Genomic DNA, 26,580 nt, shown 5'->3' on the forward strand with positions numbered 1-26,580 from the left:
AATGAAAGTGCTAAGGTCCTCAAGAGACTGAATTTGGGCTAAGTTTTGCCAATTATAGGAATAAAAGGTTGGAATAGAAAATCATTTCAGGAGAAGATGTGGTTCCTCTCCAGTGTTGAGCAGGTCCTGTGAACCTTTCTCCTACCTCCAGCTGAGTGGCATTTGGTTGAGGCTGGTGCAGAACGAGACCACAAGCCAACCACATCCTAGGGTCTTGAAATAAAGACTTTAGAAAACAGTTCCTAACAACAGGTCTTTCTTGGCTTAAAAGCCCCAAATGGCAAATCACCAAGAAGACCTGAAAATGGGGTTGGGGTCATGAGGAGGGAGCACAGGCCCCAGGCAGGCAGGAAGCATTATTTCTGCTAACCCTGTCTGATTCTCCTGAAAATGGAGCACGAGTAACTCCTTGCTTTGTAGCTGCCTGCTGTGCCTGATTTGTATGTCACAATCTAGAAGCAGGTTACTGTTGCACTCCATCACAGCCACTTCCTCTTGAATTGAGGGAGGCAGGGCTTGTCTTCGCTCTTCAGAGCAGGGCCTGAGATCTCCCCAGAACAGACATTTGAACAGAGCAGGCTTCTGAGGTCTCCAAAATGCCTGTCCCAGCCTCCTGGTCCCATCCTCCTGGTCCTTTCCTGCTTCTGACTCTACTGCTGGGACTTACAGGTGAGCATTGCATTGGGCTAGAACCCTTTCTCCCTGCCTCCTGGACCTAGCCTTGCCCCTGGACTTGCAGCGATTTCAGATCAGCACAAGCACTGCCAAGGAAAGTCAAGGACTGGACATTGTCCAAAAGCAGAAGATCAGGGAGCTGAGCACTTTCTCTGTGGATCTGCAGTTGGCTACCAGAGGCATCAAACCTTGTGATGCTTCTGCCACCATCACAATTACTTACATTTTTATGGTATTTTATTTGACAAACACAGAAGAATCATTATTAAATCCTTACCTGTCTTGAGTCCTCCCACCCATTTTTCTGTGCCCTCCTCCTCTTAAGAAGTTCCACATTTTGTGCTTACAGCGCCCTATATTCCTTTCCTAGGGCTTCCATAACAAAGCACCACAGACTCAGTGACTAAACCAATAGACATTTGCTTTCTTTCTTTCAGTTCTGTAGGCTGAATTGCAAAATCAAAGTGCCAGCAGGGTTAGTTTCTACTGAGGTCTTTCTCCTTGGCTTGTAGAAAGCTATCTCCTCCATGTGTCTTAACACATGGTCTTCCTCTGTGTGTGTCTGTATTCTCATTTTCTCTTATGAGAACATCAGCCATATTGGATTAAGGCTCCTCACCAATGACCTCATTTAACTAAATTGCTTCACCCGTTTATGCCTAGTGCTCCATTATTGGATCACTAAGCTTGTGGGAGTTATTTATATCCTACTGCTCAAGGGCATCGCTAAGTTCTGATTTTTCAAATTAAAAAAATTGCAACCTCAGGCATAAATGGGTTAAAGACCTTGTCACATTCTAAGGCGCTGGGGACTGGGGCTTCAACCCATTTGCTTTGGGGACACAATCAGCTCATAACAGGCACCACAAACTCCCTTAGTCATCTTGACTTTCCTCTGGAGAATTTATTTTCCCTTCCCCCAGGCAGACAGGATTGGGATGTCTTTCCCGGTGCCACTTGGGAGAGCCCTGTTCACTGCTCCCAGACAGGCTGCCTGTCCTCACCCCTTTTCAGACCATGCAGCTGACCCCTGGTCACAGGGCTGGGCACAATAGCCTCTCAGTTGCCCAGTGGGCCTCCCTGTGATGTTACCTCACAGGTCTTAGAGGGCAAGGATCTCACTGTTCAAATTATTTTTCTTACACATACACTGTACCCAAATGACAGCAGTAATAGTTCAGCAATTGCTCTCTTCCTGTAAGGTAGACACACTTATCTTTTGCTTGTATGAAGTCAACTAATCCTCACAACATCCCTGTGTGAAAGCTACAACTCTTGTGCCCTATTTGCAAATGGAGAGTGAGGCAGAGGGAGGAACTTGTTCATTGTCCCCTACCTCAGTCCATGGAGCCGTTGGGATCAAGTCCAGGTTGACCAGCTCCAGAGTTTATCACCCTTTTAACCATGTTATGCTATGTACAGAAATATTAGAAAATGCAGCGAAGCAAACATTAGATTAATAGTCACCCATCACGCCAGTCAGAAACAACCAGAGGTAAAACGCTAGCATATGTATGTATTTCCAAAATGTTGTTAAAAATATGTTGGAATATTTCTATGTGCCAAATATTTTACTGAGATTTTTAAATTTGTAATAACTGCCATTAATGCATAAAACAACCTTACATAATAACATGATAGGCCAAACTTTTATATATATTTGTGTACACATTACATATACACATATATATATGCACATGTGCATATGCATGTACATGTACATTCACATATGAGATTTCATTTTTAATCATTGTTTCTCCAACATTTTATTTAATTTTCTGTTTTCAGTGAAATTTTTAACAAAATAAATATTTTAGTTTTATTTGACAAAAGTATATATACTTACGAACAACATATTATGAAATATGCATTCATTGTGGAATGACTAATTTGAACTAATAAACATATGCATTACCTTATATATTTATCATTTTTATTCTGAGAACTCGTAAACTCTGCTATCTCAGCAGTTTTCAAGAATACAACTCACTAAGTATAAACACCACATTGTACAATAGATATCTTGAACTTACTTCTCTTATCTAAATTGAAATTTTGTATCCTTTGACTAATATCTCCCCAACTGCACCCCTTCTCTAACTCTGGATAAATACCATTCTACTTTCTACTTCTATGAGTTCAACTTTTTAGATTCTACATATAAGTGAAATCGTACAGTGTTTGTCTTTCTGTGCCTGGCTTGTTTCACTTAGCAGAATGTCCTCCAGGTTCATCCACGTTGTTGCAAATGACAGGATTTTCCTTTTTGTAAGGCTGATTAGAATTCCATTGTGCATATATACTACATTTTCTTTCTCCATTTACCTGCTGATAGAAACCTAGGTTGATTCCATATCTTTGCTGTTGTAAATAATGCTGCAATGGACATGGAAGTGCAGATATCTCTGTGACATGCTGATGTCATTTCCTTCGGATATATGCCAGTAGTGAGATTGCCAGATCAGATAAGAGTTACATTTTTAATTTCTTGAAGAACCTGCATACTGTTTTTATTAATGGCTCTACTAATTTACATCCCCACCAACTGTCTGCAAGCGTTCCCTTTTCTCCATATCTTCTCCAACACTAGTTAAATTTCCTCTTTTTGATAATAGCCATTCTTACACGTGTGAGATGATAGCTCACTGCGGTTTTAATTTGCATTTATCTCATGAATAGTAAGGTTGGATATTTTTAATATGCTGACTTGCCATCTTAATATCTTCTTTTGAGAAATGTCTATTTGGATCTTTGGCCCATATTTTAATAGGGTTGTTTTCTTATGGTTGAGTTGTTTGACTTCCTTATATATTTTGTATATGGATTCCTTATTAGATGTATGCTTTGCAAATGTCTTCTTCCATTCTGTAGATTGTCTCTTCACTCTTGATTGTTTCCTTGGCTGTGTATAAGCTTTTTTAGTTTGTTATTAATGCCATTTGTCTATTTTTGCTTTTGTTGCCTGTGCTTTGGGGCTCAAATCCAAAAACGTATTGCCAAGACCAATGTCATGAAACTTTTCTTCTAGTTCTTATACAGTTTCAGATCTTACATTTAAATCTTTAATCCATTTTGAGTTGTTTTTGTATGCGGCATGAGAAGAAGGTCTAATTTTATTCTCCTACACATGGATATCCAGTTTTCCCAACACCACTTTTTGAAGAGACAGATCTTTCACCATTGTGTTTTCTTCATACTTTTGTCAATAGTCAATTGAGTATGAATGTGTGAGTTTATTGCTGGGTTCTCTGTTCTGATCCATTGGTCTAAATGTCTCTTTTTATGCCAGTGCCATGCCTTTTTGATTACTTTGACACTGTAGTCAATGTTGAAATTAGGCAGTGTGGTGCCTCCATCTTTGTTCTTTTTTTTTTTTTTTTTTTTTGAGACAGAGTCTCGCTCTGTCACCAGGCTGGAGTATGGTGGCACGATCTCGGCTCACTGCAATCTCCACCTCCCGGGTTCAAGCGATTCCCCTGCCTCAGCCACCTAAGTAGCTGGAACTACAGGTGTGCACCACCATGTCTGGCTAATTTTTTGTGTTTTTAGTAGAGACAGGGTTTCACCATGTTGGCCAAGACGGTCTCGATAGCCTAACCTCGTGATCTGCTCGCCTCAGCCTCCCAAAGTGCTGGGATTATAGGCATGAGCCACCATGCCTGGCCCCATCTTTGTTCTTTTTGCTCAAGATTGCCTTGACGTAGCATATCACATTTGGAGATTTATGAATGTTGTACCACCCTTGCATTCCTGAGATAAATCTCATGTGACCATGTTGAAACACACACAGGATTTTAAAAACACTTTCTTTACTATAACCTGCAACTCATTTTTTCAGTCTACATGAAATGCACATTAAAAAGATGTGTGGTTTTCTCTATTGCCCAGCCATTCTGCCTCCTTCCTATTTCTCTAATCTTACCACTCAAAGTCCCCCAATCTGTTAATATAAGCAACAGGTAAGCAAACTTCTCCTTTGGTAAAATGCATTTCCCTCAAAACTGAATTTCTGTGCATTTCTATTCTGAAATTTCCTCTTCCATGAATGGTAGAGTTGAGGAAAAAAATGTGGGGATACAAGTGACACAGATCTGCCTATATTACCTATAATTATAGTCATATTTATATCCGTATCCATATCCTTATCCTTATCCTTGTCATCTGATGTCCACTGAAGCCTCCAAGCCTTAGAAAATCTACCAGGCAATAACTTTACAATTTTTGAACATTCACCATGTGACAGACACTGTTGGAAATGCCTTACATCTTTTTCTTCATGTGATCATTATATACAAAGTAGATATTCTTGTCACATTCCCTAACATAAGAAAACAGAAGCACAAAGTGCTCCAAGCTCACTCATTGGTAACTGGTAGAGCTATGATTTGAACTTAGGCATTCTGAGGTCACAGGTTTCACCATTACTCAAACACTTCCGGCCTTGATTCTATTCCATGAGATTTCTGCAGCTGCTGCTCTTGGGAGTGGAGTGGGCGATGTGGTGTGTAGGAGGATTGTGGTTTTCTTCTCTGGGCTCTTCTACTTTCTATATGTTTGCAAATTGATTTTTTTTTTTTCATTAAGTCCTCTACGTGGGAAACTCATTTTCTGTCAAATTCCACAGACGTAAACCACCTAAAATAGAAGATTTCAGTGTTCGAGGGAAATGTCCCACTGAGCAATTCAAACATTATACACATATCTATTGGATACCTACTATGTGCCAGGATCTGACATAGAAACATGGGGTACTTCAGTAGAATAAAAAAGAAAAAGTAAGTGCCCTTTTGCTGCTTGCATCCACTGGGGAGAAAGACAGTAATCAACACACATGGTAAATAGGTGAATGAAAAAATTAATTTTTGGCAATGATCAGTACAATAAAAATAAAGTATGAGTATGTGAATGTTAATCATCTTGTGAAAGTATTCACATATCCCTTTTATTGATTGTTTTCATCATACATAGATGTACAAATTTATCAGATGCTTTTCTGCATCAAAATAGATGATCATGTTTTTATCATGATCAAAATAGATGTTTTGATCAAAACAGATCAAAATTTTATCAGGATCAAAATAGATGTTTTTTCTATTTGTTCTATAAATATGGCATACCATATTGTTTGTTTGTCATTCGTATATTGAAACATACTTGTATTCCAGGAATAAATACCACTTGCTCACGGTTTATTATCCTTCTAATATGCTGTTCAATTCAGTTATCTAGTATTTGGCTGAGGATTGTTGCATCAACAAATCCAGTAGTAATAAGGCCACTGTCAACAGAAAGGTGTGCAGCTGTACCTGACAGAAATTTAAATTTTGTGTTTCAGTAGAAGTTTAAGTTCCAATGAGAGCCATTTCAGATGAGCAGGGACTGGCCTGTGAGACAACCAGTGGTTAATGCTTGCAACAGAAAGTATTCCTCCTAGATCTGGAACACAAGCCAGTAGATTCTAGTCATTTTTTGTTAGAATGAAGTAAAGAACAAGGCAGAGAGGGGCTTTTTTGTTTTGTTTTATTTTTTGTTTTGCGTTAGAAGCCCTGGGGAAGTTTATGACCATCAGGAGTGGTCTAGAGATTCCAAGAGGAATGAAAATCATTGCCAAAGTCTCTAGAGAGAAGAGGTATTTTTGTTTGTTTGAAAGCACTAAAAGGAGTGCCTGTGATTTTAATTTGTAAGTAACATTTGTAAATGAAGGAATACATTGCCACTGGTACCTCAGAACAACTTAGAGATTCTGGATTATGTGACATTATTGTAAGTATCATATGAGTCTTCTTTGAAGAGGTTGCTATATCATCCTGTGCTCTGAAGAAATGCGGCTGTCATTATTGATATTGGAATAGGATACACACTTTAGGATAGAGAGCTTTGGCAGCACTCCAGAAGGCAGCACATAACTGTGCATAGCACAGCACAGGAAAGCCATCAGGGTAAAAAGCCTTCTCAAATTTGTGGAGCCAATAAGTAGCAAATCAGTAAGCCATGAAAAGTCAAAGTGCATCTCCTAGGAACTTTCTATCCCGGTTTAGAATAATCCCCTCTTCATTGCCACTAGTGGTGAAAATGGTAGAGTAAGTCCTGCAGGTTATGTCTTAAAGGATCACTCTACCATGGTTATGAAAATTTCATCTGGAGAGGCATAGCGGGGTAGGGCATGCCACACAGGAAGCCATATGGGAGGAGCTCCCAGGGAGAAGGCTCAACCAAGCAGATGGGGAAGCAAGAGAGATGAGAGATGGGAAGCCATTGCCTTTTCTGGAAGTCAGGATGGAGGACACAAAGAAAAAGCATGATGGGTTTTACTAAAATGTTTCAGTATCACTAGGTCACAGTAGAGGAGGACAAGAAGAGGAATTGTGGCTGGGACCAGCTTTATCACAGTGTTGTACCTGGTTTGGCAGGATGCTCACAACTTGTTTGTGGGATGTTGAGGTATCAGGTAAATACGATTTAAAAAAATTACATATAACTGGACATCTTTATTTCTTCATATAACTTTGAGTTGCCATATGGCATCCTTTCATTTCCAGCTGAAGCACTCCCTTTAACATTTCTTGTAAGCAAGGTTTTGTGGTCATGAACTATCTTAGCTTTTGTTTATCTGAGAATGTCTTAATTTCTCCCTTGTGTTTGAAGGACACTTTCGCCAGGTATAGAATTCATGGTTGACAGGTTTTTCCTCTTTCAGCGTTTTGAACACATCATCCCTCGGTCTTCTGGCCTCCAATACTTTATATAAGAGCTCAGCTGATAATCGTACTGAGGGTCTCTTGAATGCGAGGAATCACTTCTCTCCCTATTCTTTGAATTTAGTTTTTGACAGCTGAATTATAATGTATCTTAGTGTGGGTCTCAGATTCTATCCTTGAGTTAAACTTGCATTTCTTCAGTGTCTTTAAATTTGTACATTCATGTATTTTATTAAGTTTGTGAAGGTTTTGGCCGTGATTTCTTCAAATAATCGTCTGCTCCTTTTTCTCTTCCTCTTCTTTTTCCCCCTGGGACTCTAATAATGTGTATTTCAATCCATTTGATAGTGTCCCAGAATTCCTTTAGATTCTGTTCTCTATACTTTATTCCATTTTCCATCCATACCTCAGTCTCAATAAGTTTAATTATTCCACCTTGCAGCTTTATGACTTTTCTTCCACCTGCTCACACCTGTTGGGGAACCCCTCTACTGAACTTTCAATTGTTGTATTTTCAACTTCAAAGTTCCTATTGGATTTCTCTTTATAATTTCTCATTCTGGCTGTTCTTATTTTGTTAATGTGTTTATATTCCTGATGTTTTAGTTCTTTGTCCATTGTTTCCTTTGCTTTCTTCAGCATTTTTAAGACAGTGGTTTTAATACTGGATCTAGTGTCAGAGTGGACCCAATGTATCAGAAGGGTCCTTATAAGAAGGAGGAAGGAGATTAATTATTTGAGAAGGACATGTGAGGATGCAAGCAAGATATTAGTGATGGGAAGATGTGACAGTGAGAAAGGAATGTGGGCAGCCTCTAGAATTTGGAAAGGCAAAAAACAGCCTGCAGAAGACACATAGCTTTACTGACAGCTTTTAAATACACACATACACACATATATAATATATAATATATTATATTATATATAATATACATATGTGTGTGTATATATATGTGTGTGTGTATGTGTGTGTGTGTGTGTATATATATATATATATATAAACACTTCAAAGTAGAGTTCAGGAGTTCTACTCAGGTCCTCAACCCAAAGCTCTACCTTGAAATTGAATCCCTTGGCTGGGCTTGATGGCTCTCACCTGCCATCCCAGCACTATGGAAAGCCGAGGCAAGTGGATCACTTGCACTCAAGTAAGAGCAACCTGGGCAGAATGGTGTGACCTGTTTCTACAAAAATACAAAGATTAGCCTGGCATGGTGGTGTACACATGTGGTCCTAGCTACTCGGAGGCTGAGGTAGCAGGATGGCTTGAGCCTGAGAGGTTGAAGTTTCAGTGAGCCGTGATTATGCCTCAGCACTCCAGCCTGGGCAACAGAACAGGACCCTCTCTCAAAAAAAAAAAAAAAAAAAATTGAAACTCTCTGTGCCTCAGGGCTCAGTGCCCTCAACTGTAATATGACTTCATGTTATAGGCTTGTTGTGAGGGTTAAATGAGATAATACACGCAGTGTGCTGAGATCAAGTCCTGCTCCTGATTCCTGATGTGCACCCAGTCACTGAATGTCTTTGATAAACACGAGGAAATACAGGATTATGTAAGGATGAAAAAATGATTGCTTTGTGCTCCTTTCCAGAAGTGACAGGTGAAGAGGAGCTACAGATGATTCAGCCTGAGAATCTCCTGTTGGTCGCAGTTGGAGAGACGGCCACTCTGCGCTGCACTGTGACCTCCCTGCTTCCTGTGGGACCTGTCCTGTGGTTCAAAGGAGCTGGACCAGGCCGAGAATTAATCTACAATCAAAAAGAAGGCCACTTCCCCCGGGTAACAACTGTTTCAGACCTCACAAAAAGAAACAACATGGACTTTTCCATCCGCATCAGTAGCATCACCCCAGCAGATGCCGGCACCTACTACTGTGTGAAGTTTCGAAAAGGGAGCCCTGAGAACGTGGAGTTTAAGTCTGGACCAGGCACTGAGATGGCTTTGCGTGGTGAGTACAGCATGGATCTCCCTCATCCCTTGATGTGTGACAATAACTCAATAATAGCACCTTCCATTCTTTGAGCAACAATCAGGTGTGGTGGTGGGTGCTCATTTTCATGACCTGATGTCACCCCCTTCTACAGATCAGGTGAGTTAAGGCCCAGGGACATCATGCTATTGCTCAAGGTTCCATGGCTGGTAAATGATGGGAAAGACTGCATCTCCAATCTGTCTGGCTCTACAGCTCTTGTCCTTCCCAATCTGGCCCAGCCCTTTAGTTCCACGAATGAGGAAAACTGATAGATTGAGTGATTTGCCCGGGTACAGAGCCAGAGCTCACCTGCTGCCTCCAAAGAGTGCTTCTGTCTCAGGCTGGCCGAGTCTCTTCTTTATGCAACAGGCACTCACTGAGAACCCACTGTGTGCCAGACTCCACCCCGGATGTTGTGCAAACAGCAGTGAATGAAACAGCCAATAGCTCTTCCTCCACCAAGCTTACATTTTCTTCCATTCTAATGAGGAGAAATTCATCCAGGGGATGGAGAGTGTAAATCATGTTTTTCTTTATTTAATCTTCAGAAACATCACACAGGGAAGATTCCTGGGAGGCACAGATTCACTCTTCAGTCTGATGGCCTGGCGGGAGGAGATGCCAACAAGTTTGGTGTTTGCTGTGGGTCTATTTGAAGCCTTGTGTGATTTAAGGACTGAGTCACAGAGTCACTGTGGGCTCTGAGCAGAGCTGGGTCATCTCAGAATATCCCTCACCTCAGGAGAGAGGTCATACATATGGCTGGCTCAGGGGTGCCCAATTTAAGGCAGCAATAAAACCTATTTGGGGTTTCCAGCCAGAGGCCCAGAATCCTCATCCTACCTCCTGAATCCTGACATTTCAACATGGGAAAGACCTTCAGGCTTTCGGCCCAACTCCCCTTTACAGATGGGGGACTTAAGCCAAGAGATGACAGGGGCCTTGTCCACAGTCACAGGGCCAGTTATTGATGGAATCAAAGCTAGAGTCCAGGTCCAGATCAAGGCAGTCTCCTTCCTTCCCCAGCATTTGTTAAGACACTGTCTTCATAGAAGAACCTGGTGCATCACAGGTGCTAAATAAAAGCTCCTCAGACAGAACCATGGATCAGGGAGCCAGGATTTCTTTTTTCATCCATTTCCCAAAGGTTCAGCATGCACCTCACATTCAGACACTAAAACCCACTGGTGGTTGGAAAACTTCCTCCAAACATAAGCCCTGTCATTCCATATTGAGATTCCACGTCAGGACATAGAACTGCTCCACTCTTTAACAGCTGCAGAATACTCCAATTTATGGAAATACCAAAATTTATTTCACAGCATTCTGTTGATGGATACGTAAGTTGTTCCCAAACTTGAACTACTAACAATCCTACAGTGGATGGCTTTGTACATGTATCACCCTACTCAGGTGGGAGACACCCACTGGAAGTGACATTGCTAAGTTAGAGGGTGTGTGTGTTTTCATATATGAGAATATTGTCTAATTTCCCTCCTAGATAGTGTAGCAACAGGGCTTCCCACAGCCCTTGAACATAGATATGGAAGTGGCTTTATCCTGATTGTGCAGATAATATAGGCAAAGACACTGAAGTTTCCAGATGGTGCCTCCCCTGCCCAGGCAATCACAGCCAGAAAGTAGCTCAGGTGTGACTCAGATCTGCTAACTCCTAGTAGGGTGCTCACCCCTCTTTGCCATGCTCTTAGCCTAAATGACGCCCTGGATGACAAAGGAGGGAGGCAGGGAAGGGGGCCAGGGAGCTACAGTTGTGCCAAAGTCTCCTTATAACCAGCGCTATGAGGGAGGAGCCATTTGTTGCCTCCTTTAAAGATGAGGACACTGAGGCTCAGAGAGGAGACCTGAGTGGTGAGCAGGTCAGGGCGCCAAGGTTTCCTCCCCACCAGCCTGACTCACCGCCCTTGTCTCTGCAGTACTCACTCAGCTCTGGCTTTTCAAGTGTGGAGAAATGCTCCAACCTTCTCTTTGCAAACTCTGGCATTGTTCAGTTCTATAGCAAAAAGCATTAAAAACAAAACCGAGGCTGGGTGCAGTGGCTCACGCCTGTAATCCCAGCACTTTGGGAGGCCAAGGCCGGTGGATCACCTGAGGTCAGGAGTTTGAGACCAGCCTGACCAACATGGAGAAACCCCGTTTTTACTAAAAGTACAAAATTAGCCAGGCATGATGGCACATGCCTGTAATCCCAGCAACTGGGGAGGCTGAGGCAGGAGAATCGCTTGAACCCGGAAGGTGGAGGTTGCAGTGAGCCGAGATCGCAGCATTGCACTCCCGCCTGGGCAACAAGAGTGAAACTCTGTCAGTCAAACAAACAAACAAACAAGCAGACAAACAAAATGAAAAAAATAAAAAAGCCCTGAAGGGGTAAGAGGGGCTAGCTTTACACTGCCATCAGAAAGATCCTGCATGTGTCTCATGTATCAAGCCTGTTCCTAAAGGACAGGTCTCAGCACACATGAAGCATTTAGGACTCTCCCCCCGTGTTGTGCTGCTTCTCCTTCACTGAGCAGCATCTACGGAGCAGAGTCGGGCCTCCTGCAGCCCAGCAGAGCACGTGCCCACCCCTTGTTGGTGCTAAGGACTAAGGATGAGGAGATGACGTATTTCCTACGGGGTGCGTGGGGCCCATAGGAGCGAGTTTCCATGCTGCCCTCGGGCTGTCAGGAGCCCACAGTGTTTTATGGCTACAGGGTATCTGGGCCTGGACACCCAGGAGGGAGGCTTCTCACTAGAATTGCATGAAGTCAAGAATCTTGAAGGCATAATTAAGAGTGCGGTCAGTGTTGGGGCTCAAGAATTCAGGGCACTTGCTCTGTTGATGGACAGGAGTGCTTGGTGGGACACAGAAGGTGCCCACTGGGACACATGGAGGACAAGGAGGCAGTGCCTTCATTTCTCTCAGCCTCAGTTTCCTCATCTGTAAAATGGTGATCATCACGACTCCTTTAGGAGAGGGGATAGGATTTGAGGTTCTCTCTGTAAATCACCTAGCACATTCTAAGCATCCCCAAATTGAGGTGCTATTTCAAGGTTGTGTGATCTTAGGCCAGTTTTGCCTTCCCTTGAGTCCTCAGTTTCTCCATCTGTGTGATGCTGATAATCATGGCCCCCACTCTAGGTTCTGTGAGGATTGGAGAGGATGTGCACAAACCCCTAATGGTGGTAGTGTTCAGGTGATTACCGAACTCCCACAGAACAGTGGTTAGGACAGCATGGGCAGGATCCCAACTGCCTGGACCACTTCCCAGCTCTGCCACTTTCTAACTTTGCGGCCTGGGACAAGGCAACCACCACCGTGGGCCTTGGTGTCCTCGCCTGTTGATGATAACACTGACATCACAGACTGGGGGCAGAGCTGAAGGAGTCAAATCATGTAACATGCTCAGAGAAGCACCTGGAGTGCAGTAAATGTTCCATAAATGTGAGCTGTGTGATGCTGAAGCCATGACACTTCAGATGGGTCAGTGCTCCTCCAGGCCTCAAGGATACATGGGGTTTGGGGTGGAGTCTGGTAGCTTTCAATCTTGGCCACCCATTAGAATCACCTGGGAAATTTTGACAAAAATTCTTACAAGCCTGGACTCAGGATCCACCCTAAAAATGCCAGTTTAATTGGTCTGACATGGGCCTGGACATCTGAACTCTTCATGACTCCAGAAGATTCTCATACGCAGTCCCCTGGCAAAGGTCGTGCCCCCTGGGGTCGGGGCTTTGAGAACAGCTTTTCTGGGGGTGGGTGCTTCAGAAAAAAATGTGGTGGAAACATCTCAGGAGGCCTCAGTGCCCTGGCCAAGACCCCTCCCACAGTACAGGCCTCAGGACCCAAGATAGAGTTTCCGGATAAAGCCCTGCTCAGATCCAGCCTCAGTGCTAGAGGACTTTCCATCGTGAAAACATTTGTATCTAAAAAAGCACTGAAATCCCAGTACTCCTCAGCCCCAAAAGCCTCCCTGCCTCAAAACACCAAGATGTCACAGCAGGGCAGGGCCAAGATGGCTCACTGGAAGCAGTAGTAATTGGAGGCTCCCATGGAAAAGAACCAAAAAAGTGAGCAAATCCCGCAACACTAACCGAAGTATCCAAGTTCTGACATTAGAATTGACTAGGCAGCTGGCGAGACCCACGGAGAGGAAGAGCAGTGTGGTGCAGCGGCCCACCTGAGAACTGTGGGGCAGAGAAGCCCCCATCCCCTAGTCAAGGGAGGCGGTGAGTGAGCGTGCTACCTAGCCTGTGAAACCGAGCTTTATCCACATAGCTGTGCAACCCATGGATTGGAAGATCCCACTCGTGAGCCCACGCCACTGGGGCCTAGGGTCCCAACCACAGAGCCATGCAGATTCTCAACAGTCATTTAGCTAGAATCTCCTTAAGGCTGCGGAGATCCCAGGGGAAGGGGTGGCCAGGACCACAGCTGTGGCTGCCTGCTGTCTAAGCCGGCTGAGCTCCTCCGGGGATGGGCGGCAGCCAGCACTGGGACTGATCGTTGCCTAACACGCTAAGTTCCTGGGGAAAGGGAAAGGTGGCAGCCATCTCTATAGCTCCAGGCCACGGTTTTCCCCTACTGGCGCCAGGAAAGTTGGATGGCTTGTTTCCAAGAAGTATCCCCCACAGCCCAACACATCAGCTGTGGCAGACTGTGGCCAGAGTGCCTCTTCAGGACGGACCCATCCCTCCTCACTGGGTGGGGCCTCCCTGCAGGAACTCCAGCAACTCCAGAGCGGGGCTCAGGGACAGAACTCTGATCTCCCTGGGCCTGAGCCCCTATGGGGAGGGGTGGCCACAGTCTTAGTCCGGCAGACTTAGTTTTTCCTCCTGCTAGTTCTGAGAAATCTGGGCAGCCCAGATAAGTGGGTTACCCCCCACTGAAGCACACCCACTCACCAAGGGACAGTCAAAGTACTTCATTAAATGGGTCCTGCTCCCCGTGCCACGGGGTCTTGATCCCCGTGCCAGGATCAAATTCACACCTAACAATATTAAGCTTAAATGTAAATGGGCTAAATGCCCCAATTAAAAGACACAGACAGGCAAATTGGATCAAGAGTCAAGCCGCATTGGTGTGCGGTATTTAGGAGACTCATCTCATATGCAAAGACACACATAGGCTCAAAATAAAGAGATGAAGGAAAATTTACCAGGCAAATGGAAAGCAAAAAAAGGCGGGGGTTGTAATCCTACTCCCGGACAAAAGAAACTTTAAACCAACAAAGATCGAAAAAGACAAAGAAGGGCATTACATAATGGTAAAGGGATCAGTTCAACTAACTATCCTGAATATATGTGTCCCCAATACAGGAGCACCCAGATTCATAAAACGAGTTCTTAGAGACTTACAAAAAGGCTTAGACTCCCACACAATAATAGTGGGAGACTTTAACACCCTATTGTCAATATTAGATCAATGAGACAAAAAATTAATAATGATATTCAGGGCTTGAACTCAGTTCTGGATCAAGTGGACCTAATAAACACCTACAGACCTCTCCACCCCAAATCAACAGAAAATACATTCTTCTCAGTGCCACAAGACACTTATTCTAAAATCAACCACACAATTGGAAGTAAAGCACGCCTCAGCAAATGCAAAAGAATGGAAATCATAGCAGACAGTTTATCAGACCACAGTTCAATCAAATTAGAATTCAGAATTAAGAAACTCACTCAAAACCACACAACTACATGGAAATTGAACAGCCTGCTCCTGAATGACTCCTGGGTAAATAATGAAATTAGGGCAGAAATTAAGAAGTTATTTGAAACCAAAGAGAAAACATACGAGTATCTCTGGGACACATCTAAAGCAGTGTGTAGAGGGAAATTTATAGCACTAAATGCCCACATCAGAGAGCTAGAAAGATCTGAAATCAACTCCCTAACATCACAATTAAAAGAACTAGAGAAGCAAGAGCAAAGAAATCCAAAAGCTAGCAGAAGACAAGAAATGACTAAGATCAGAGCCAAACTGAAGGAGATAGAGACACAAAAAACCCTTCAAAAAAGTCAATGAATCCAGGAGCTGGTTTTTTGAAGAAATTAACAAATAGACCACTATCTAGACTAATAAAGAAGAAAAGAAAGAAGAATCAAATAGACACAATAAAAAAAGATAAAGGGGATATAACCACTGACCCCATGGAAACACAAACTACCATCAGAAAATACTATGAACACCTCTATGCAAATAAACTAGAAAATCTAGAAGAAGTGGATAAATTCCTGGACACATACACCCTCCCAAGACTAAATCAAGAAGTTGAGTCCCTGAATAGACCAATAACAAGTTTTGAAATTGAGGCAGTAATTAAAAGCCTACCAACCAAAAAAAGCCCAAGACCAGACGGATTCACAGCCAAATTCTACCAGAGGTACAAAGAGGAGATGGAACCATTCCTTTTGAAACTATTCCAAATACTAGAAAAAGAGGGACACCTTCCTGACTCATTTTATGAGGCCAGCATCATCCTAATACCAAAGCCTGGAAGAGACACAACAAAAAAATAAAACATCAGGCCAGTATCCCTGATAAACATCAATGTGAAAATCCTCAATAAAATACTGGCAAACTGAATCCCACAGCACATCAAAAAGTTTTTTTTTTTTTTTTTTTTTATTATACTTTAAGTTCTAGGGTACATGTGCATAACGTGCAGGTTTGTTACATATGTATACTTATGCCATGTTGGTGTGCTGCACCCATCAACTCGTCAGCACCCATCAATTCATCATTTATATCATGTATAACTCCCCAGTGCAATCCCTCCCTCCTCCCCCCTCCCCATGATAGGCCCCAGTGTGTGATGTTCCCCTTCCCGAGTCCAAGTGATCTCATTGTTCAGTTCCCACCTATGAGTGAGAACATGCGGTGTTTGGTTTTCTCTTCTTGTGATAGTTTGCTAAGAATGATGGTTTCCAGCTGCATCCATGTCCCTACAAAGGACGCAAACTCATCCTTTTTTATGGCTGCATAGTATTCCATGGTGTATATGTGCCACATTTTCTTAATCCAGTCTGTCACAGATGGACATTTGGGTTGATTCCAAGTCTTTGCTATTGTGAATAGTGCTGCAATAAACATACGTGTGCATGTGTCTTTGTAGTAGACTAATTTATAATCCTTTGGGTATATACCCAGTAGTGGGATGGCTGGGTCATATGGTACATCTAGTTCTAGATCCTTGAGGAATTGCCATACTGTTTTCCATAATGGTTGAACTAGTTTACAATCCCACCAACAGTGTAAAAGTGTTCCTATTTCTCCACATCCTCTCCAACAACTGTTGTTTCCTGACTTCTTAATGATTGCCATTCTAACTGGTGTGAGATGGTATCTCATTGTGGTTTTGATTTGCATTTCTCTGATGGCCAGTGATGATGAGCATTTTTTCATGTGTCTGTTGGCTGTATGAATGTCTTCTTTTGAGAAATGTCTGTTCATATCCTTTGCCCACTTTTTGATGGGGTTGTTTGTTTTTTTCTTGTATATTTGTTTGAGTTCTTTGTAGATTTTGGATATTAGCCCTTTGTCAGATGAGTAGGTTGCAAAAATTTTCTCCCATTCTGTAGGTTGCCTGTTCACACTGATGGTAGTTTCTTTCACTGTGCAAAAGCTCTTTAGTTTAATTAGATCCCATTTGTCAATTTTGGCTTTTGCTGCCGTTGCTTTTGGTGTTTTAGACATGAAGTCCTTGCCCATGCCTATGTCCTGAATGGTACTACCTAGATTTTCTTCTAGGGTTTTTATGGTATTAGGTCTAACATTTAAGTCTCTAAATCCATCTTGAATTAATCTTCGTATAAGGGGTAAGGAAAGGATCCAGTTTCAGCTTTCTACTTATGGCTAGCCAATTTTTCCAGCACCATTTAGTAAATAGCGAATCCTTTCCCCATTTCTTGTTTCTCTCAGGTTTGTCAAAGATCAGATGGTTGTAGATGTGTGGTATTATTTCTGAGGACTCTGTTCTGTTCCATTGGTCTATATCTCTGTTTTGGTACCAGTACCATGCTGTTTTGGTTACTGTAGCCTTGTAGTATAGTTTGAAGTCAGGTAGCGTGACGCCTCCAGCTTTGTCCTTTTGACTTAGGATTGTCTTGGCAATGCGGGCTCTTTTTTGGTTCCATATGAACTTTAAAGCAATTTTTTCCAATTCTGTGAAGAAACTCATTGGTAGCTTGATGGGGATGGCATTGAATCTATAAATAACCTTGGGCAGTATGGCCATTTTCACGATATTGATTCTTCCTATCCATGAGCATGGTATGTTCTTCCATTTGTTTGTGTCCTCTTTGATTTCACTGAGCAGTGGTTTGTAGTTCTCCTTGAAGAGGTCCTTTACATCCCTTGTAAGCTGGATTCCTAGGTATTTTATTCTCTTTGAAGCAATTGTGAATGGAAGTTCATTCCTGATTTGGCTCTCTGCTTGTCTGTTACTGGTGTATAAGAATGCTTGTGATTTTTGCACATTAATTTTGTATCCTGAGACTTTGCTGAAGTTGCTTATCAGCTTAAGGAGATTTTGGGCTGAGACAATGGGGTTTTCTAAATATACAATCATGTCATCTGCAAACAGGGACAATTTGACTTCTTCTTTTCCTAACTGGATACCCTTTATTTCTTTCTCTTGCCTGATTGCCCTAGCCAGAACTTCCAAGACTATGTTGAATAGGAGTGGTGAGAGAGGGCATCCCTGTCTTGTGCCAGTTTTCAAAGGGAATTTTTCCAGTTTTTGCCCATTCAGAATGATATTAGCTGTGGGTTTGTCATAAATAGCTCTTATTATTTTGAGGTACGTTCCATCAATACCGAATTTATTGAGCGTTTTTAGCATGAAGGGCTGTTGAATTTTGTCAAAAGCCCTTTCTGCATCTATTGAGATAATCATGTGGTTCTTGTCTTTGGTTCTGTTTATATGCTGGATTACGTTTATTGATTTGCGAATGTTGAACCAGCCTTGCATCCCGGGGATGAAGCCCACTTGATCATGGTGGATAAGCTTTTTGATGTGCTGCTGAATCCGGTTTGCCAGTATTTTATTGAGAATTTTTGCATCGATGTTCATCAGGGATATTGGTCTAAAATTCTCTTTTTTGTTGTGTCTCTGCCAGGCTTTGGTATCAGGATGATGTTGGCCTCATAAAATGAGTTAGGGAGGATTCCCTCTTTTTCTATTGATTGGAATAGTTTCAGAAGGAATGGTACCAGCTCCTCCTTGTACCTCTGGTAGAATTCAGCTGTGAATCCATCTGGTCCTGGACTTTTTTTGGTGGGTAGGCTATTAATTGTTGCCTCAATTTCGTAGCCTGCTATTGGTCTATTCAGGGATTCAACTTCTTCCTGGTTTAGTCTTGGGAGAGTGTAAGTGTCCAGGAAATTATCCATTTCTTCTAGATTTTCTAGTTGATTTGCGTAAAGGCATTTATAGTATTCTCTGATGGTTGTTTGTATTTCTGTGGGGTCGGTGGTGATATCCCCTTTATCATTTTTTATTGCGTCTATTTGATTCCTCTCTCTTTTCTTCTTTATTAGTCTTGCTAGCGGTCTGTCAATTTTGTTGATCTTTTCAAAAAACCAACTCCTGGATTCATTGATTTTTTGGAGGGTTTTTTGTGTCTCTATCTCCTTCAGTTCTGCTCTGATCTTAGTTATTTCTTGCCTTCTGCTAGCTTTTGAATGTGTTTGCTCTTGCCTCTCTAGTTCTTTTAATTGTGATGTTAGAGTGTCAATTTTAGATCTTTCCTGCTTTCTCTTGTTGGCATTTAGTGCTATAAATTTCCCTCTACACACTGTTTTAAATGTGTCCCAGAGATTCTGGTATGTTGTATCTTTGTTCTCATTGGTTTCAAAGAACATCTTTATTTCTGCTTTCATTTCGTGATGTACCCAGTAGTCATTCAGGAGCAGGTTGTTCAGTTTCCATGTAGTTGAGCGGTTTTGATTGAGTTTCTTAGTCCTGAGTTCTAGTTTGATTGCACTGTGGTCTGAGACATCAAAAAGTTTATCCACCACAATCAAGTTGGCTTCATCCCTGAGATGCAAGGCTGGTTCAACATATGCAAATCAGTAAACGTAATCCATTACATAAACAGAACCAATGACAAAAACCACATGATTATCTTAATAGATGCAGAAAAGGCCTTCAAAACAATTCAACACTGCTTCATGCTAAAAACTCTCAATAAACTAGGTATTGATGGAACATATCTCAAAATAAAAAGAACTACTTATGACAAACCCACAACCAATATCATAATGAATGTGCAAAAGCTGGAAACATTCCCCTTGAAAACCAGCACAAGACAAGGATGCCCTCTCTCACCATTTCTATTCAACACAGTATTGGAAGTGCTGGCCAGAGCAATCAAGCAAGAGAAGGAAATAAGGAGTATTCAAATAGGAAGAGAGGAAGTCAAATTGTCTTTGTTTGCAGATGACATGATCCTATATTTAGAATGCCCCATCATTTCAGCCCAAAACTCCTTAAGCTGACAAGCAACTTCAGCAAAGTCTCAGGATACAAAATCAATGTGCAAAAATCACAAGCATTCTTATACACCAACAACAGACAAGCAGAGAGCCAAATCATGAATGAACTCCCATTCACAATTGGTACAAAGATAATAAAATACCTAGGAATACAACTTACAAGGGATTTGAAGGACCTCTTCAAGGAGAACTACAAGCAACTGCTTCAAGGAAGTAAGAGAGGACACAAACAAATGGAAAAGCATTCCATGCTCATGTATAGGAAGGATGAATATCATGAAAATGGCCATATTGCCCAAAGTAATTTATAGATTCAATGCTATTCCCATCAAATTACCATTGACATTCTTCACAGAATTAGAAAAAACTACATTAAATTGTATATTGTACCAAAAAAAGAAGCCAGTATAGCCAAGACAATCCTAAGCAAAAAGAACAAAATTGGAGGCATCACGCTACCTGACTTCAAACTATATTACAAGGCTACAGTAACCGAAACAGCATGGTACTGGTACCAAAACAGACATACAGATCAATGGAATAGAGCAGAGACCTCGGAAATAACACTGTACATTTACAACAATCTGATCTTCAACAAGCCTGAGAAAAACAAGCAATGGGGAAAGGATTCCCTATTTAATAAATGGGGCTGGGAAAACTGGCTAGCCATATACAGAAAACTGAAACTGGACTCCTTCCTTACACCTTATACAAAAATTAACTCAAGATGGATTAAAGACTTAAATGTAAAACCCAAAACCATAAAAACCCTAGAAGAAAACCTAGGCAATACCATTCAGGCATAGGCATGGGCAAAGACTTCATGACGAAAATGCCAAAAGCAATTGCAACAAAAGCGAAAGTTGACAAATGGGGTCTAATTAAACTAAAGAGATTCTGCACAGGAATAGAAACTATCATCAGAGTGAACAAGCAACCTACAGAATGGGAGAAAATTTTTGCAATCTACCCATCTGACAAAGATCTAGTATCCAGAATCTACAAGGAATGTAAACAAATTCACAAGAAAAAAACAAACAACCCCATCAAAAAGTATGCAAAGGATTTGAACAGACACTTCTCAGAAGAAGACATTTATGTGGCCAACAAACATATGAAAAAAAAGCTCAACATCACTGATCAATAGAGAAATGAAAATCAAACCCACAATGAGATAACACCTCATGCCAGTCAGAATGACGATTATTAAAAAGTTAGGAAACAATAGATGCTGGTGAGGCTGTGGAGAAATAGGAACGCTTTTACATTCTTGGTGGGAATGTAAACTAGTTCAACGATTGTGGAAGACAATGTGGTGATTCCTCAAGGATCTAGAACCAGAGATACCATCATTACTGGGTATGTACCCAAAGGAATATTACTCATTCTACTATAAAGACACATGCACATGTATGTTTATTGCAGCACTATTTACAATAGCAAAGACATGAAACCAACCTGAACGCCCATAAGTGATAGACTGGACAAAGAAAATGTGGTACATATACACCATGGAATACTATGCTGCCATAAAAAAGAATGAGTTCATGTCCTTTGCAGGGTCATGGGTAAAGCTGGAAGCTATCATCCTCAGCAAACTAACACAGGGACAGAAAACCAAACACCACATGTTTTCACTCATAAGTGGGAGTTGAACAATGCGAACACATGGACACGGGGAGGGGAACAACACACACCGGGGCCAATCAGGGGGTGGGGGATGAGGGGAGGGAGAGCCTTAGGACAAACAGCTAATGCATGCAGGGCTTAAAATCTAGATGTCAGGTTGATAGGTACAGCAAACCCCCAGGAAACACATATAACTATATAAGAAACCTACACATTCTGCACTGTATCCCAGAACTTAAAGTAAAATAATAATAATAAAAAGATGTCACAGAGGTCTCTGTTCCCTCCTCCTTCCAAAATGCTTCCAGCTTTACCTGTGATCTTACTTGTTTTTTGAAAGCCAATTATCCAGACTTGGTGGTTTTTGCTTCTATTATCATTTGAGTTTTTCATGAGCTGCAGGGAGCAGGATTTGAGCCTTTTCTTGGTGTTTCTACTCCTCTATGTTCTGCTGCCTAAAGAATAAATGTGTAGATTCAGAAGCAGTAATGACCAGACCTCCTGATAACAGCCACAGGGCTCATTTATTAAGCATCTGCTACATACCAGGCTCTGTGCTTGCATTCATCCTCCCTCATCTTACCAGGGTGGGATTTTTATTCACTTTTGGCCCTTTGCCAGCTGGGGTCCCCTCAGACCCTGGTCCTATAAGGGACTCACACGAGGACCCCCTCGAGGCAATGAAGGGAGGATTAAAGAGCTGAGAGGTACAGAGGGAGCAGCCAGCTCCTGAGAAGCCCTCAACAAATGGGAAATGATTGCAGACTCTCAGCCCTCTAGGGATGCCCAATGCTGCTGTTGTCTTGAAGACTTGACTTCTTCAAGTGACACCCTTCTTACTGTGCCCATAAACTGTTTGCATGTGGTTGGGAGCAAATTAATATTTACAAATGCAAGTATGCCTAACACATGTTTCCTGGTGACTGCTATAGGAGGTGTAGGGTAATAATTAACAATCTGGAGACACGTTTAGGACTCATCTACAGGGAGAAACTACCCTCATTTTTCTGATTCTCCAGTTTGTGTGCTTTCAGGACCCAGGATAGATTTCTGCCTGTTGGGGTGGCCTGGATCTTTGTCTCTTGTAACGGATTAACGATGAAGAAATCACCTGCCTTTGGCTTTCTTAGAACTCAGTGATCATTGTTTTTGACCCCAAACTGGCCCAACTGAAGACCTAGATTCCAAAAAACCTTCCCTCTTTTCAAATTTGGGACTTGTCACAGATTAGACCTGCTAACCAAAAAAAATAAAATAAAATAAAATAATGATTGATAGGAAGGCCAAAGGAAATAGCATTTATTTGTGAATTAAAGAGTTGCAATTTGGGAACCCCGAGTCATGGCAGCCCTGAATAGTGCCCCATAGGGCAATGCAGGAAAGGTTTTTTACAGGGGACTTTCATAAAAGGTTATTTTTGAAAACAGTTCATTGGCTGGCAGAAATGCTAAACTGCAAACTCGTATTCTTTGGTTACTTAATTAGGACACTCCAGGATGAGAGTGATCAAAATCCCATGTACCTTGACTTCAGTGCGTTGTTATCCAGGTCTACAGCAACATCCTGTGGCTTGACCTTTAGCAGGTGTGAGTGCAATGCTCTTACAAACGCTTGACTCCATGTTAAAGTTTTAGTCTTAACTACTTCATTTTCTTTCAAAAACTCTACTGGAATATTATGAAAAGAATGAAAAATATGAAATAAATTCATAAATACACAAAGAGACAGCTCTGGGTGTATATAAAGTCTGGGTTAAAGACAGATCTGTGTTTATTTTTATGAAGCATCTTCTGACTGATCAAAAGCAAAACTTTTTCCATAGCCTCATTTAATCCTTGTTGCACCCCGGGAAGAAAAAATACTGCTGTCCCATTTTGCAGATGAGGAGCTGGGTATGCCAGGCCACCCCTCTCATGGGCTGAACAGCCTGGTTGCAGGTCTCACGGTGGCACCACTTTGCCATTGTTCCCTACTTTGACTTCTGTAAACACCGTCTCTGAGGTTGGTGAGCTCTCCTGGGGAAACAGGGTAGGACCAGTTAATACACAAAGGGAGACCAATCAGTAACTTTGTTCCTGTGCCCAGGTTGGTGGAAGTCACCCTGTGTGGAGAGGAGGACTTTGAACTCAGGCCTGGACCTCCCTCTGGGACCTTCCCCTACACTGTCTGACCTGGGGCTGGTCCTCACCTCTTCCAACCTTTGCATCCTGCTACGTAAAATGAGAATAAGAACACCGTCCTCTCCACATTATTAGAAGGATTAAAATTAATGTATCTGAAGGTTCTTAACAGTGTCACACACTCATCATTAGTGATCATCATCTCAGTCATGTCTCTTGTTTATCGATGCTCCTTTTGTAGCCAAACCCTCTGCCCCCGTGGTATCAGGCCCTGCGGCGAGGGCCACACCTGAGCACACAGTGAGCTTCACCTGCGAGTCCCACGGCTTCTCCCCCAGAGACATCACCCTGAAATGGTTCAAAAATGGGAAGGAGCTCTCAGACTTCCAGACCAACGTGGACCCCGCAGGACAGAGTGTGGCCTACAGCATCCGCAGCACAATCAGGGTGGTTCTGGCCCCCTGGGACGTTCGCTCTCAGGTCACGTGTGAGGTGGCCCACGTCACTTTGAAGGGGGACCCTCTTCGTGGGACTGCAAACTTGTCTGAGGCCATCCGAGGTAGAGGACCCTCACACCCAGCCCAAGCCCACATCTGGCTGCCATACCCACTCCCCTCTCCCCAGGCTATTGCTCCAGAGTTTGAATGGCCTGGAATCTATTCCCTAATTGTGCTGCCCACCTCCCATGCACCTAGGTGTGCTGGTCACTTACTACCATTTTATTGGCAGCAGTCATGGGACCAAGGGGACCGGTGACCTTGGCACTTGGTCACGTGCCAAGCTCTCCACTAGAGAGCTTAATTTATCTCACCAAGAACAACTACCATTAGTGAGCACCTACTATGAGCCAAGCCCCTACGTCCTTGGTGGTTGTACTGATTTTGTTACAGTTACGACATTCCAACTGCATGCCAGGGGTTGTACTTGTAGATTTCACTCAATCTTACCCTAGTAGGAGCTACCAGTCCTATGGCACCTACTGCCAGGCATTGTGCTTTGTAATTTCACTCATATGCAAAGAGCGCCCTCAATGTCTGAGCACCTGCTGCCTGCCTAGCACTGTCCTGGTGAGGCCCTCGCTGTGGTGGTGGGAGCTACATTATGGAGCCCTCCCTGTGATCTGTCTGTGCCACAAGGTCAGAGCTTCTGCCCTGTGCTGTTTCAGTTCCACCCACCTTGGAGGTTACTCAACAGCCCATGAGGGCAGGGAACCAGGTAAACATCACCTGCCAGGTGAGGAATTTCTACCCCCAGAGACTACAGCTGACCTGGTTGGAGAATGGAAATGTGTGCCGGACAGAAATGGCCTCGACCCTTACAGAGAACAAGGATGGTACCTACAACTGGACAAGCTGGCTCCTGGTGGACACATCTGACCAAAGGGATGATGTGGTCCTCACCTGCCAGGTGAAGCATGATGGACAGCTGGCGGTCAACAAAAGCCTTGTCCTGGAGGTCTCAGCCCACCAGAAGGACCAGAGCTCAGATGCCACCCATGGTGAGGTTATTCAAAAATTTTAAATTTTGTCTCTTTCTTTCATGTTAAAAGTAATATCCATGCTTGTTATAAAATAAGCTAGAAGTCTATGAATACAAAGTAAAATTTTAATGTCAGCTCCATCCCCCCAAATCCCACATACCAAGAGTCACCACTAGTAAGAATTTGATGCACAAGTTAGTAGAACTTTTGACATAAATATGTATTTAAGGAGCAAAGAGGGAGGCAGGGGGAACCATCTTTTCATAGAGTCCTTTGCCTTCCCTTATTCCTTGAGAGTTGTTATGTCCCTGTTTCTCATCAACCCACCCTCGTGCTCCCTACTTTTTCTAACTTCTGCTTTGTTTCTGTTTCATCCTAAACTTTTCCATCCACATTTATGACCTCATCCCAGTACACCCTGACATCTGCTGTGTATATATTTCAGAAAGACAAATGTAGTTTAAAACTGTACCAGGCCTGCAGGTGACCATGAATGGTCACAGAACCGAACTTTTCTGTGTCCTGATTGTGATATTTGAGCAACAATAATTACAACCTCCTCTGCAAATTTATTAAGTGCAAATTTCCATTCATCTATGATCTCTGTTTTTGCTTCAATCACCGGGTGAGTCTGGAGTTTTAAAGAAGGGGAAACCAGGACTTGGGAAGTCATGGGGGATGTTGTTGAAGACCTCTTGCCTTTAGATCAGGTGATTGGTTCAAACTAATTAAAGTAAATCTGGGTCCCTGAGGGCAAGGTCAGTATCAGCCTAAAATGCAAATTTGTGCTAGTTAGAGAAACATTCCTCTTCTGCTGGGCATTGTCCCATGGACCTGAAGTTGGCCTGTATTCCCCTCTCTATGACCAAAATATGTCTTACTTCCCACTTAGGTAATACCAAGAGGGGTCTTAACTCCAGGAGACTTTTCAGAGGCCCAGGTTCCTCCCACATACCTTATGGTGGTTAGTCTTATCTGCTGGGTCAGTGCTAAGTCACAGATTTGTTCACGTCCCTGCCTGCTGGAAGAGTAGATGTAGGAAATGGAGGGCAAACAATGTCTTCTATAATCAGAGATGTATGGAAGGCATGTGATCACATCCACAGCTAACTCAGTCATGCGTGTACACTCAGTTGCAAATGGAGTCCATAGTTGGGTGATCTTATGACTAAAGACAGCTTTACAAAACCAGTATCATTATTGTAGTTATATATATAATATATATAATATTATAATATATAATATATATTATGTTATTTCTAATTTTTAATCACTGAATTTCATAAAATTATTAAAACAATTCCCTTATATCATCTAAAATGGAGTACACATGCAAATTTTCCTCAAATTTCTATTATGACTATTTTTCTGTGCACTAAATTTGGATTTAATTCATCTTTAAATGCTTTGCAGTATTTTCCTCTGAAACACTTCGGTCTCAAGAATTTTGGGGGGTGTTTTAAAATGATGAATTCAATTTCCTCAATAGTTTAGGGTTACTCAT

The 26,580-nt window shown here is 42.4% G+C and overlaps 1 protein-coding gene and 1 long non-coding RNA gene across 3 annotated transcripts in view; one reads left to right on the forward strand and one right to left on the reverse strand.

The window, feature by feature from the left end:
• Window positions 1-508: 508 nt before the first annotated feature.
• The window catches only part of SIRPG (signal regulatory protein gamma), a 30,278-nt gene continuing 4,206 nt past the window's right edge, over window positions 509-26,580 (forward strand). The window contains exons 1-4 of one of the 2 annotated variants that reach the window (XM_030913999.1): window positions 509-669; window positions 8,966-9,322; window positions 23,838-24,155; window positions 24,762-25,094. In XM_030913999.1, coding sequence (XP_030769859.1) covers window positions 597-669; window positions 8,966-9,322; window positions 23,838-24,155; window positions 24,762-25,094 — 1,081 coding nt within the window. In that variant the 5' untranslated portion in view covers window positions 509-596. The remainder of the gene's footprint in view (window positions 670-8,965; window positions 9,323-23,837; window positions 24,156-24,761; window positions 25,095-26,580) is intronic. The other variant, XM_010360515.2, reaches the window with a different exon arrangement.
• LOC104660211 lies at window positions 9,856-26,244 on the reverse strand. Its single transcript, XR_747686.2, has 3 exons — window positions 26,032-26,244; window positions 22,999-23,143; window positions 9,856-12,310 (listed from the first exon to the last, which is right to left on the reverse strand). It is a non-coding gene; the product is annotated as an uncharacterized LOC104660211 (long non-coding RNA).

This window comes from Rhinopithecus roxellana, chromosome 13 (assembly GCF_007565055.1).
Source record: "Rhinopithecus roxellana isolate Shanxi Qingling chromosome 13, ASM756505v1, whole genome shotgun sequence".
In the NCBI taxonomy this organism is placed as follows: Eukaryota; Metazoa; Chordata; class Mammalia; order Primates; family Cercopithecidae; genus Rhinopithecus; species Rhinopithecus roxellana.